Source organism: Branchiostoma lanceolatum, chromosome 19, assembly GCF_035083965.1.
Source record: "Branchiostoma lanceolatum isolate klBraLanc5 chromosome 19, klBraLanc5.hap2, whole genome shotgun sequence".
In the NCBI taxonomy this organism is placed as follows: domain Eukaryota; kingdom Metazoa; phylum Chordata; class Leptocardii; order Amphioxiformes; family Branchiostomatidae; genus Branchiostoma; species Branchiostoma lanceolatum.
Window position 1 is genome coordinate 4,266,610 of NC_089740.1, and position 14,794 is coordinate 4,281,403.

At 46.9% G+C, this 14,794-nt stretch overlaps 1 protein-coding gene across 5 annotated transcripts in view; it reads left to right on the forward strand.

The window, feature by feature from the left end:
* Positions 1 to 14,365, forward strand: part of LOC136425335 (adenomatous polyposis coli protein-like) — a 91,206-nt gene extending 76,841 nt beyond the window's left edge. For 4 of the 5 annotated variants that reach the window (XM_066414185.1, XM_066414182.1, XM_066414184.1 and 1 more), the window contains 3 exons: positions 3,218 to 3,299; positions 3,770 to 3,871; positions 5,710 to 14,365. In XM_066414185.1, the coding sequence (XP_066270282.1) occupies positions 3,218 to 3,299; positions 3,770 to 3,871; positions 5,710 to 13,478 (7,953 nt within the window). In that variant the 3' untranslated portion in view covers positions 13,479 to 14,365. Of the gene's footprint in view, positions 1 to 2,679; positions 2,805 to 3,217; positions 3,300 to 3,769; positions 3,872 to 5,709 lie in introns of those variants that run through there. The other variant, XM_066414186.1, reaches the window with a different exon arrangement.
* Positions 14,366 to 14,794: the final 429 nt, after the last annotated feature.

Genomic DNA, 14,794 nt, shown 5'->3' on the forward strand with positions numbered 1-14,794 from the left:
TTGAGAATTAAAAATAATGATTATGGCACCAACATTTTCATGGACACACAGTCATTACACTAATACACACACACATGTAAATACATAGTGACACAAATGAACACTCATGCACACACACACACACACATACACAGTCACACATAAACACACACACAGCTGTCTTCTGGTAGTTAGAAAAGACATAAAAATTGGAATGGACTTTTAAAGTGCGGTAAGTACTGATAAACAATCACATAAAGACTTTATACGGCCCTTTGTTGCATTAACACTTATCAGTCCATCTTTCGAGGGGGAAAGTTTGAGTCGGGCAAAACAGCTGGAAATTCTTGTCAACACCCAAAAATCCTCCAATCACAGGGTGATTGAGATAAATTTATGGAAAATAGTTTCCTTTCATGACATTAGCACATTTACTAAAGACCACTCAAAACTTCTCTGCTCAAATTTCCTATTCTGAATAAAATGCACAACGCAAGAAGATTGGATTTGGGCTCCACTAATTCTAATCCTTAGAAAAAGGCTGTTGCAAAGCCTCTCTGAAAGTCTTCTGTTTAATCAAATTAAGATGGATGAGTGGGATTGGTCACTGAGTAAACACACTGATTAGTCACATGGGGGAGGGTAATCTCTAATCAGACTTTCCGGTGGCGAAATCGTTATGTCAGCCAAGAGCCCGAGATAATATCCAATGCTGGGAGAACTGGGAGCTGATAAATTCTCCAAGCAGAGGTTTTGGTCGGTGGGGTAGTAGAGGCCGGGGGGGTTTACGTTGGCCAAAGACCTTTACGGGAGGCCAACGTAAAAATTCCCGGCCACTACTACCCCACCGGACCAAAACCTCAGCTTGGAGAATAGGAACTGGAGAGACGTGATGATTTTGCCTTTTTACATCAGCTTGGAGATTTGGGAAGAGTTTCAGATGGTCTCCTGTACAATAGTTAAATCTACAAATTGTACCAAGAATAGTCAAATGGAAAGTGTACATGTAGGTCTCAATATTCAAAGATACAAGTTTTGCCAACATACTAATGCTGTGACTCAATTGAAGTCGTGCACTGATTCTCCTTTGAAGTTTTCCCTGGCTGTTTGATTTTTTTAAGGAAAACTGAGAAATAAACACCACAAACCAAGAGCTTATTAATAAACACAAAATGTACTATTTTTAGAAACTTAGGTATCACATCTCTAAAAAGTTTGGCATTGTATCGAGCGGTTACAACTCTCACTGACAAACTTGTTTTCCAGTCAGACTTTTCTCTGTTGACCTGTTTCGTGATGAGAAGAGTTTTGATGTGTACTAGCCCGGAGCGAGTTGACTAAGCAGTGTTAAATGAGTGTGTAGCTATTTTCTCAAGAATCTGCAATGTGTCAAGTCTTGGCATGGGACAGCCCACAAGTCAACAGACCTGAAAATGCCTCTTTATCCTTCATTCTGTCAGTTTGTAAGGGTGTGATAGGGTTTTCCACATCACTGGAAAGGAGATTACTCCTGACAGTTGCATGTATAGTTTTACATTATTTCAGAATATTTTGTTCGGATGAAATAAGCCAGATTTTCATTGTTTTTTCACCTCTATCTTTAAAGTTAGAAATGTAGGTGGTTAGAATTGATACTATATATTATATGAGTCAAGGTGAAAGTCTCAAGTGTCAAACCTCTGCACATACATGTAAAAGAACCCAACACACAAATCAAGAAGATTAGGGGTGGCCCTGTGTGCTTGGCTTAAAAAAGGATGACTGTAAACCTTAAAGTTTACCTTAAAGTTTTCTATAAAAATTCAAGGGACAAGGCAATAGCCAAATGCCTTATACATGAAGAACAGGTCCTGGACTTTATTTATTTGTTGCCCTATATAGTACGGGTTATATTACTGTTAAAACGGAAAGAGTTAAGTATGATTTGGGATAGATCTCCATGTCTCGCCGACCCTTGTGTGTCCTCCAACTGAGGTGGTCCCCCCCCCCCCCTGCAGTGCCCCAGGGCCCAGCTTGTTGAAGATTGCTCAGTGACCGTTCACAATCTGATACAGCATAATTACAGGGTGGATACACACAGGTGCTTAATTGCCGAAAAAAGGTTGGATTATTTCAGTACCGACCAGGCTGCCACCCGGGCCAGACATGGCGTCGTTTCCTCTCTGTTTACAGAGCGTTTGCGGCGTTACGGAGTTACTTTCTGTCGGATTTCTCACGGATTCTTCCTCACGGATTGGTGTTGGGGATGTCTTACAAGATGAAGTATCCGTGCACTGCTTTGGGAGTAAGAAACTGTTGAAGACTTCACAGGAAACTGTTCAAACGTGGAAGGCATTGTTAAACCAGTCGGCAGGCATGACTCATTTGCCTCATTCTTCCAGTACTGGATGTCGGTTTTAATGAACGCGTGCAAGAGACTGTGGACTGTTTCTTGTCATATTATCAGCATTGCAGAGACTGTAAAAACCAACATTTTACATTTGCTTTCGAAGCTCACGATTTCAGAAACAGCAGTGACATGATTTCTATTGTTTTGATTGTTAAACAGAAGATGTCGAACTGACAATACACCACCAACTTCCAAGATGACAATAGCAGTTCATAGTAAACTTTACGTCTGTTAAATGTACTATTTGGCGTCAAAGTTGGAGAGCGCTGTTCACTTAAACATGCCAGGACACGTTAGATCCCCATTGTGCGTGACCCCCGACTTACACGCGTGTAGTCCGACGTACGAACTCCGCGGCAGGTTGTCGCACATGGGCGCGATGAAACGCCAGAAGATGAAAACTCCTCTCACCGCAAAGCTGTGCGCTTATCTAAAGGTAGCCATGTGTGAAATAACAGTTAATGACTTTCTCTGATTCCGTCTTGTTTACATGTACTAGATCTAAGTCGAGAGTGATTGAAATTCTTGAGCTCAGAAGATTGACATGCTTGTAGTACATGTGTATGTTTGGTCCAGTTTCCAGTGGTTCTGGACCAAAAGGTTCAGAGTTTGAATCCTGTCATGTTGTCTGAGTCCCCTGTTTGTTTGTTTTTCATGAAAGGGTTGCAGTCCATACTATGGCAAAACTTTGAGCTGTGGTTATGCTGCCTGTCATTACGATTATGTTATTTCCTCAGTTCATCAGACATGTATGTACAGTACTGTCATACATGAAAACTGGATCGAAATACGTTAGATTTTCCAGTTACATTCAATGATTATGATTTGTTGCGATTGTTTCCTATCCAGGAGGCAAGAGTGCTGAGGCTGTTGGAACAGATCAGAGCCTACTGTGACGCCGTCAGAGACTCCGACACTGAAGAAGCGAAAGGTACACACACACACACACACACACACACACACACACACACACACACACACACACACACACACACACAAACAAGTGTAGGATGGGAAAAGTGTCAGTCATTGGGTTGTTGACTGACACTGCAATGTCACGATAGAAAGCGAGAAACCTCCAGCACTTCTTGGTGCAAATATGTCATCACCTACCTCTACCCTGCTAGTGGGGTATAGATATTTTCACAGTCAAAAAGGCATGTAATTTTTAAAAACTTTTTAGTGTCTCCTAGTAACCCACAAGCATGCACATTAGTAATTCTGGCAAGGTTTTAAGAACGTACATATAAACAGTCAAGATAAATAAGGCATTCAAATAAGTTTTTATGAATGTTGGAAATATTGTCAAGATTATATAGCAAAGAAACCTAATATGATAAAGCTTAGTAACTAAATTAAAGGGAATCACTAAGAAATATTTCATTTTGGATTTTCCTTCAGGAGGCCGTCCAAACCCTGCAGACCACCAAGTGGGGCCGGCCATCTCTGCACTCATGAAACTGTCCTTCGATGAGGAACATCGACAAGCCATGTGCCAACTAGGTAAGGAATAAGCTACATGTACTCATTTCTGGCATGCTTTGATTTGCCCTTTTGTGGTAACATATTAATTTTATTTTAGCAGGGCTGTCTCCAGGACCCGTCCCTCCGTCCAGGGACGAAAAAAAATTCACCCTTTCCGTCCCAAATTCTGAACTTTATGACTTGAAATTAATGAAAACCTAAAGGTATCTAGTCTGTAAGCTTAAAATGACGAATTTAACAAGGAATATTCAAAACATCGGCTACCAAACAATGAGTGGGACAGAATAAATTCAAAGCTGGAGACAGCCCTGACGCATAGATAACATGTCATGGTCTTGTGGTTGCCACTTTGCAACAAAAGGACTGGGTTTGAATCCTGGTTCTGCAATGTGTTTTTCACAGTGCTGGTTGGGGTTGTTGTCTTTTGGAAGTGGTGTTTTTCAAGTCCGGTGTTTAACTTTAAGGAAAGCCACTGTGACAGCTGAACTGGGTTCAAATCCTGTTTCCGCAACCTGTTTTTCACAGTGCTGGTTGGGGTTGTTGTCCTCTGGAAGTGGTGTTTTTCAAGTTCCGTGTTTAACTGTAACGAAAGCCACAGCTCAACTCTAAGTCACAGAACCCATAGTGACTCGACTTACAAGTTACATGAATTATTAACAGTAGACTAGAGATGCGTGTATGCCTCGGTGTGCGTCAACCAAAAGCATACAGTGTGTGTCGTGTTTGTTTTCGAGTCCCAGGCTTACTGTAATCGAAGAAATTTTTGCAAGGATTTAATTTCGCGGTAGGGAGAAACTTGAGTGTTCAGAGTGGATAAACATTCGCAGTTGAAATAAGGGAGTCGTTGGGCAAAAGACAGAACGAAAACGTTTGCCTCGCTTTTAAGTTTTTTTGGTGAAAAGGCCACCGCTTAAATCGCAAACATAAAATGACCACAAATGTTTTCCCTTTTACGGTATTTTGCCGGAGGGGAAATCACCTTTGGTGACTCCTCTTGTCCCGTCTGTGGCAAAGTTGACATTTCAGACAACGCTAAGCCGCTAATGGAGACTTAATGATGCGTTTTATTGCAAAGATATGGCAAAGGTCCTCTGTGTGTGCAGAAAACACCTGGAACAGTATTGAAAGATCCTTTTGTACTTCTGAGTACACAGTGACACGAAAACAACAAAGAAGTGTTTATTTTCGGACATTGGTAAGAAAAACACTACAACACATATGTAAAGAAAATCCAGCACATTCAACTAAGTGAAAATTTCCAATGTGCTGAGCAATACTTTAAATTATATTCATTACTACATGTAAAGTGACTAATGCACACTTGAAAGAAAATCTCAAGCTTAGTTACATGTACCACAGTGTTACCAACACAAAAACTACAAACTTTTCTAGTACTGTGCATGTAAGGTGTTTGCATCATGTTGACTAAGCTCAAAGTGTGACGAACACAATTTTTCCACTGAACAAAATCAACTTCTTTACTGCAGAACTGCTAAATCTTACATAATGATTGCTTTTCTGTGGTGATTATCCTGTGGCTTCAAATGTCCAAATGGCTAGGCTAGCAGACACAAGATTAAGAGGTCACGGGTTCACTTCCTGGCTTTCCTTGGGAAAGGCACCATTCACGACTTTTCTCACTCTACCCAGGTGTAAAATGGGCATCTGATTTTGGTTTGGGAGGTAAGAGGCAGTGGATGGAGAGGGTTGGGCTTTGCCTTCCAATGCTGTGTCCTAGACATGTACGTAGTATATAACAACCCACTGGCCCGATGGCCTCAAAAAGGTTTGATTATGGGTCACTTAAACATTTATCCTAATTTCTGGCTAACATGTCTCTTATTCTGCCTTTCCAGGAGGTCTGCACGCTGTGGCAGAGCTGTTACAAGTCGACCACGAGATCAACGGCGACACGTTGGACCAGTACAGCATCACCATCCGGCGCTACGCAGGGATGACCCTCACCAACCTGACCTTCGGAGACGGGGTCAACAAGGCAACGCTCTGTTCGATGAAGAGCTTCATGCGTGCCCTGGTTTCACAGCTCAAGTCGAACAGTGAAGAACTCCGGCAGGTCACGGCGAGCGTCCTACGCAATTTGTCGTGGCGAGCCGACCCGGGGAGCAAGAAGACACTCCGAGAGATCGGCAGCGTCGTGATGCTAACGCGAGCAGCAATGGAGGTGAAGAAAGAGGCGACATTGAAGAGTATCTTGAGTGCTTTATGGAACTTGTCGGCACATTGCACGGAAAACAAAGCAGACATCTGCGCTGTACAGACCGCGCTCGCCTTCCTCGTCAGCACCCTGTCGTACAAAAGCCAGTCAAACAGTCTCGCCATCATCGAGAACGGCGGAGGAATTCTGAGAAACGTGTCGAGCCACATCGCTACGCGAGAAGACTACAGACAGGTCCTAAGAGACCACAACTGTCTTCAGATTTTGTTGGACCAGCTTCGTTCGCACAGCTTGACTATTGTTAGCAATGCTTGTGGCACGCTGTGGAACTTGTCCGCTCGCTGTGCAAAGGACCAGGAGACGCTATGGGAGCAGGGAGCCGTCAGTATGCTGAAAAATCTCATCAACTCGAAGCACAAGATGATCGCCATGGGGAGCCAGGCTGCGCTAAGAAACCTCATGCAAGCACGCCCGGCGGTTTATCGCAACTTGCAAGATTCCTCGAGCAAAACGAACTCGCCCGGTTTGCACGTTCGCAAGATGAAGGCCCTGGAGGCCGAAATTGACCCAACGTTGACCGAAACGTGCGAAAACGTGGACAACTTGAGTCCGAAAGGTAGCCCGAGGAGGGGTAGCAATGAGGCAGTGTCTTCACCCCTCACAAAACGAGGAACTCTGAGGGACTTCTCCCCCACGTACGGGGATGGGCCAGCCCGGTTGTCCTTGAGGCGAAACATGCAGAGATTTGACAGCCACGAAAGTCTGTGCAGTAACGGTAGCAACACTTTTCCCCGCGGTTGGCGCTCGCAGTCGGAAGAACGGGACTTTGTCCGTGGTCGCGAGAGACACAGCTCGGGTACGAGTCGGTCCCGAGACTCGTCCCCACAGTACAGCTCGCACTCGCTGGAGAGAACGAGAGATGGCGCGAAACCCAAATCTCGCACGGCAATACAGATCGCGAAGGTAGTCGAGGAGGTGTCAGGCCACTCGATATCAAGCGGGACTGAAGAGTCTCACGACGGCTCACAGTCTGAAACAACCTGTCCTCGCTCGAACTCTGCAACCTTCGACCACCGATCACATATCCCCATCGCCTCTGGTGCAACTAGATCTCAGTCCTTCAGCCAAGAGAGAAGAGAATACTTGAAAATGCACAGACGACCATCCAACGATAGTCTGAATAGTATCAACAGTGACATCTACCCCATGAGTCCCAACCTAAAGTACCCGTACCCTAAAGCCTCCATGGACCACTCCTACTCGGAGGAAAGTGCCCTAAACTCTGAAAAGGGGGGTAAGATGAGCAAGTATCCTGCAGAGTTGAGGAGAAAGATTGAAATCCAGGTGGAGAACTTTAACAAGATGGACAATACGGACATGGACACGCCCATCAACTTTAGTTTGAAGTATTCAGACGAGGCGTTAACACCAGGGCGGCGGAGCCCTACCGTCGAAGAAATGTGCAGAAGGGAGGAAGAGGGAGGGCGGGAAGAACAGATCGGAGCTGCGGCGATGGAAAACGGGAATCACGGAAGCTTCGTAGACGCTCACGCCACTGTGAGTATACGTAGCGATATTCCCAACAAGTACCGGCTCACCTACAGCCAATCAGACCTTGGTGGCGACGACGAACCGACCAACTTCTCTCTACGCTACACCGAACACACCGATGGAGACCACAACGATCATGACAGTGGTGGCGAGTACTGTACAAAATGTAAACCACCCCAGAACACAGGCAGAGAAAGACAGACTGAAAATCAAACTGGCACAGCTATGGGGTATAGGGAAGGAAGCCCCAAGTTCCCAAACAGTGTAAGAAATATGTACCAAGGGCAAGGAGCAACCGAAGGTGAGAAGTCGTCGAGTGCGGCGGGAAAGTTTTCCAGTCCACGGATGCAAAGACACCACCAGTCTCAACTGAACAGTCAGGTTCCCATGTCGACGTGTCCGAACCACTCTTCACAAGGGGGGAGGCAACAGCCACTGTTTGTCAGTAGGAACAACTTCTCCTTACCCAAGGATACAAATGTGCAAGCTGGTAGTAATATGTCGCCCAGAGTGTCCAGGGACAGCCCACGCAACAGCAACGCTGCCCATCCTCCCACAGCCGCCTTCCAGCAAGGTACTGATCAAATGCGAAATTCTCCTCAAGTAAACGCCAACCAACCCGCAGCAGCTAGCCCCCTGCCATCACAGTGGAAGGTTCACAACCTCCACGACGACCCGCAAACGTTTGCCGAGGAAGGCACGCCACTCTGCTTCTCAAGGGTCAGCTCTCTCAGCTCTCTGCACAGTGAGGAAGCTGACGACACAAAAGGGGAGGAAGCAATGAGCCCCGAAAAGGAAGAAGCTCAGGAACACTTCCAAGAGGATGAGGACGAAAGCTCCGCTACTGGGAGGACTGAACTGTCCAACCACGACTCAGAACCAGAGGTCGAGCCGGAAGACGAGAGTCCGACGTATCACCAAGGAGGCGAGGACGAAGAACTCCAGTCACCTGAGGAATACAAGGAGGCACAAACGCCTCCTGAACCCAAAGGCACCGAACCCGGGAGTCCGAACCCCGTCGGTTGCGAGGAGACGCCTCTCGTGTTCAGTCGGTCCAGCTCTCTCAGTTCCCTCAGCAGCTGTGAGATGAAGTCCATCTCCAGTTCTGTTGCCAGCGAGTTTCCGAGCCATCGGGCTAGCGAAGTAGTTAGTCCCAGCGACCTACCCGACAGCCCCAGCCAGTCGATGCCGCAGAGCCCTCGGCACAAGAAAAAGCTGTTGACGGAGCTAGGGATACGACGGAGCACGCCACAAGGTCGACACTCATCTCAACCCAGCTCAAGACAGATGAAGGGAAGTCCTTCCCATTCTATAGCACAGGCCTCGCAGGCATGCGAAGATGCACCAATCTCCTTCGTAACTGAAGGAACCCCGCTGAACTTCTCCTGTTCCACGAGTTTGAGCTCGCTAACCATAGATGAGCCGCACATCAACAAGGACGTAGACATGAGAAGAACCAGGCGACAACTCGAACCTGTCAAAGACGAAGAGGAGGTTGAGGATGAGGCGAAAGAAAGGAAGGTACCAAGGGAGAGAAGTGAAGACGAAGAGAATGCTCATCGAGAAAGTTTTGTTGCATCCGAAGCAGACGAAATGTTGTTGGACGAGATCATCAGTGCCGCCATGCCCAAGAACAGTGCCGCTGGAAGAGATAAGAGAATCCTCGCAAACGCGAAGAAGCTTTTAAACAACCAGGCGGGGAAGTCGTCAGGCAGGGACACGCCCAAGTCAAACACGTCTTCGAGATACGGCGGACAGGAAGACACGGTGAGGAGGTACAACACCGAGGACACCCCGCTTAATCGCTCCAACGCAACGTCTATGAGCGACCTGAGCCTGATGTCTGGGATGGAGTCTGGCGCACGCGGGGAGGCCCAGGGAGAGTCCGAAGAACACGAACAAATGAGTCCAGAAGATCTGATCAAGTCCGAGTCCAGCTCCATGCTAGATGGTCAAGCTGAGGAGCTTCTAGCAGAGTGCATCAACTCTGCCATGCCCACCAAGAGCAGTCGGCCACCTCGGCGTAGACAGATCCCTCAGCCTAGCTCTGGTCCTCAGAAGAAGAGCTCCATGCTGCCGGTAAGGGCAAAGCCTGCAGCAAAGGTCCCTGCAGCTCAGAACAACCAGCTGCGTGGGGCTGCAGGCATGGGCTCTCCCAAGGCAAGGCTTCAACCTCATACAAACAGGCTTAACACTGCACAACCGTTCACAAATAACACGAGTACTACTGCTCCAGCAAGACCGTTTTCCAACGAAGACTCCATCAGGTGCTACAAGGAAGAGGGGACTCCCCTAAACTTCTCCACTGCCACTTCACTCAGTGATTTAACCATAGACTCACCAGATGGAGTGTCAGAGAGAGGGGGTGCAAGCAACAAAATGAACAGTCAGCCGTTGCAGACAAGTAGCAGCACCCCTCCGACGACAGCTATTCCTCAGCCCAACCATCCGCGGCAGATGCCTACCAGAGGACCCATGTCCAAAGGTAGTTCGCCATATGACACCCCTCACACATATAATGTGGAGGGTACCCCACTTTGCTTCTCAAGAAACGACTCCTTGAGTTCACTAAGCTGCGACGAAGACGTTAGTTTTCAAAAAGAGAGGCAAGAAATGAAGCACGAGTTGAACAACTCCAGGGACGGAGGTACATCCGGGGAGAGAGGTGCAACACCAAACAACATGCAAGAGGGCGCTTCAGGACAGAAGCAGAGCCTTAAAAACGCAGCCCGGCAGAACAAAACCGGCCAGGCTTCCTCAGGAATTCCACACAACCTCAAACTTGTGGGACAAAACAAAGCCATGCAGAACAGGATGGTGGAGGGCCAGAACAGAGCGCAGGTACAGAGGAGCGCACCAGAACAGGCTTCCTGTCAGAACAACAACTCTGCTGAAGCTAACAACAACACCGCGCAGCCACAGAGTGCGTGGAAGAAGCAGGGGAACGCTGTAGGTGGCGCGTACACGAGTAACTTTGCACGGCCCGAGAAGAACAAAGACACGAACCTACGCAAACCGTCAGAAGACGTCCCCGTGAATTATTATGTTGAAGACACTCCCGTATGCTTCTCTCGAAATTCCTCACTCAGCTCTCTCGACAGTGACATGGAGGAGGAGAATGACAGGCCAACCAATCAGGGAGCTCCTTCTGATCAGGTGACTGCTAGCCAACCAGAAGAAGCAGCAGCCACTGAAGAAGCCAGAAACAGAGAAGTTGCTCGTACCTTCCAAGTAGAGGACACACCTCTTTGCTTCTCAAGAAACAGCTCCTTGAGTTCCTTAAGTATTGACTCCGAAGGAGAAGAAGCTTTACTGAAGGAATGCATTAGCTCAGGACAACCCAAACACAGTCAGATCACCAGAGCAAAGCGGAGAACAGACTCGTCTCAAATACCAGCTGCTTCGCAAGACCCAGCCGCTCAGACATCGCACCAGGCTAAAAGAGGGAAAGTTTCCAGTAAAAGCTCAAAACAGAATGCGTACGGAATGCAAGAGAAAGGAATTCCGAATGGCTCGTCTTCTCCTAGTCCTAAGGAGTCCCCGGCCCTCCCACCTGCGTCACCTCTAACCGTAGAAAACCTTCGGCTTCTGAACGGAAATGCTGAACGTCCCGAAGCTCCCGCGGACATCCCTTCAGACTCGTCAAATCGCTCCCTTCCAAGCGACTCGGAAATGAAACATCCCGCACGACCAAGAATAGTCAAACCCACTGACAAAGACTCGATGGAAGCAAGAAGAAAGGAAGAATCAGCAAAGTCTGTTAAAGGGAAGAAGAAAGTATACAAAAGCCCCATGTCCCGTATGAAGACTGACAGCCCCAGAGCAAAAGAAAAATCCTTTGTGATATCTAGAGAAAGCCCTGCCACTCCGAGGGAAAAGTCGTTTGTGATCTCAAAGGAGAAATCGTTTATCATTTCATCCGGTAAACCGGCAGGCAGTACACCGTCTAAGTCACCAGCAAGGCCGAGTGCAAATGTGAGTCCACCAGGAAGAACTACACAAAAGAACGTGGTTTCGAGAAGTCCTGCTGCTAAGGAACAGGGGTCAAGGTCAACAAGGTTGACCTCTCCGAAAACTAGTCCCCGTGCTGGCGTGACGTCGAGGACACCGCCCAAGTCTTCTCAGCCACCGAAAGCTCAAACTCCGCAGCAAAGGAGGATGGAAGCAGGTAGGGGGAAGGAGATGGCAGGCAAGCGTGGGGAAAGTCCTCGCGGCCGGACCGCCAGTGCACAGAGCAAGGTCCCAACGGGTGTACGGTCGCCAGCGAAAATGTCGCCTTTGAAACAACTAGGCAGGAAAGGGTCCACAGAAGGGGACAGACCTGCCCTCGTGAAACAGTCCACCTTTGTAAAAGACGCCCCCACACCGTCCTTACAGAAACAGATGGAACAGGCTGCAAAAAACGACGCAGGCCAGCTGAAGAAGGAGGCAGCTGGTAGCAAGAAGACGCCGAAGAAGGCTCCTTCTAGTGAGTCTTTAAGAGAGATGAGGGGAAAGTCTACACAAAGAGCAACTCCTCAAAAGACTCAGTCAATCGACTCACTAGTTAAGAGCACTCGCTCGGGATCGCCCCACCTTCGTGGTCCTCCCAAGATGCCTTCTGCTGATTCAATCAGAGGAACGAAATCCACTCCGAAAAAGTCTTTCTCTCGGGCTGAATCTACCGAGTCCTTGAAAAGTAATTCGTCCGCAGCCTCCAAGTCTAGCAGGTCTAGTGGTAAAAAGGGGCCGTTTTCCAAAGGCGGGGCTACGAAAGACTCTGCACCATGGAAACGGTCGCTGAACAACTTTCTCTATGGCGAGGAGAAATCAGGCACAAGTGCGAAGCAAGCTTTAGAGAATCGCGAGAAACAAGACGGCTTGAAACCCAAAATGACGAGAAGCGGTACCCTGGTGTTGTCAAAAGGGCCAGAAATCGAGTCCAAACCAACAACAAGGGGGAACTCCTGGAGGAAGATTCCATCTGCAATAGGGGGTGACATCAAGGCTGAGAATACGGAACGACTGAGCCTGAAAACATCCAGTACATTCAGTATTAGTCCGAACAGCGCGCACGTCAAAGGGCCGCTCGAGGAACAGGTACAACAGCAAGTGAACGAGCCTGACAGCGACAGTGGCGACAGCCCGGACGAAGAAGAGGACCACCTCGCTGTCCTAGAAGCAGAGTTAGAAACGGAAGTTAACGACGAGGCCGAGATTTCCATCGAAAACGAAACCTTCGTTGAGCTTGACAGTCCGACAAGGTCCACAGCGAGTAGCGAATTCACCATCTCGATAGAAGAGAAGACTGTGACGAGGAATATACAAGTGTCGGGGAGAGCGAGTAAGACGGGAAGCGGGGCGGATACGCCGGACGATATCGAAGATATATGGGTTAGAAGGGATGAAGGGTTTGAGAACATCGTACAGCAAGAAGCGCTGCTGTTAGCACAGGAGCTTGAACAGATGGCACTGGAACGGTTAGACCAAGACAGGGAAGAAGAAGAAATAGAGACAGATGAGGACAATGATAAAAGAAGCGAGAGAGAAGAGTCAGAGAGAGGTAGTGGTGGAGAAGGAAAGAAGCAGTCGGGTGGGATGGGTTTTAGGAAAACTCCGAACTCCTCGCCTGCGGATTCCGATAGACCGGAGGGGCTACCATTTGGGCGTTCGAGAACTCCACCCCTGAACAGTAGTAAAAACTCCTCGCCATCTTCGGGAAATTCGGCTACCGCTCTGGTGTCGCCCTTCAACTACAGCCCGCCTAAACATGACAGGGAGGCAGCTGGTAGGACCACCAGGATCCCCATGGCAACGGTAGCTAGGGGCAGCCCCACCCAGCAACGGCAGAGGAAGGGACCAGGAGAATCGGGGTCAGAAGGGAGCGAAAAGGCAACTTACCTTGTTACATCCGTCTGATGTTTCAGCGGTGGGCTGTGACAAGGCAAATTGCCTTCAAGTAATGTTTTGACTCTGATGTTCCAATTGGGTATCGAGAGCGATTCTCTTGTTGGAAAAGTCGTGAATGTACAATGTACCGGTTCTCAAAACCGAAAAATAACGACATGTATATGTATGGCAAATTAGGACTCTTCGATAGAAGTGTAGTGTTTGTAAAATGCTTTTGGTACAGAATTGAAAGGCAGGAGTTCAGATTGCAGTTCAGTGAATGCAATGCATTGTTACTGTCACACAGGACACAATCACTTCAAGCTGAAATTTTGCAATGATGTTTATAGTATTACTTGAGTCACACCAGAATCTACCTGTATCAAAGTTTTGACTTCCCCGCAATGTTTGTACAGTATTAGAGCTGCATATTGTGGTTAGCTCCTAAGGATCAACTCTGAGGAAAAGTATGTTTATGTACTAAATGCTTAAAGTATATGCATTCGCCAAGAAGCCACAACATATAGCAGATGACATGACACAGGTTTTTCTACGTTTATTACAAAGATAACTATAGTGTAGAGCACTGTTCGCTTTTACAGAATTGTCCATATGAAAATATGAGGATGCAAATATTTAGAGGGGTTCGTGCATGACCCAAGTTTTTTGTGTCAAATCTCAGTGAATCTCTTTTTGGTTTCTACACTACCATCTGGGAAGAACACATTTTGTACTCAGCGTTCACAGATCTTGTGAATCAAAATAGCATTTCTTACAAAAAAAGCTCACAGATTTCTAGTTTAAAAATGTCTGTAACTACAATGTATGTAGACTTGTATTTCATCATTCTAAATGAGTCTTTGTATGTCTGCGAAAAATGATATTCACTCAAGAACGCAAGGTCTCACATGTGCCTGCTAGAACTTAGTAGAAGCGCTTTTAATTCCTCTTGCAAATATACTATGTAGATAGACTGCTCGCTACAAGATAGTTCGGATAGAACTGATACAACTGTGCCAATCATGTATTAAATTAAGAGCTTTTTTCTGGAAAAACAAAATAAGGCGGCAAGATTGTACATCCACATTAAGCCTGTACAAGTATTTTCTTCAATCTATATTCCTTTATTTGAAATAGTAGTTGAAAATTTCCTTTTTCTTATACCTTGCCCTCCTATTTTGTTTCTCTCTGAAATAGCCGAATTTAGAAAAGTCATGAAAAAAAAATCATGATGACAAAAATTTATCTGTAAGAATGTGGAAAATATAGCACGTTTCCTAGGATGTACTGCATTTTTTCTTTGTTTCTCCCTCTGTATGATTTTTTGTTGAGATTATTTTCCTATG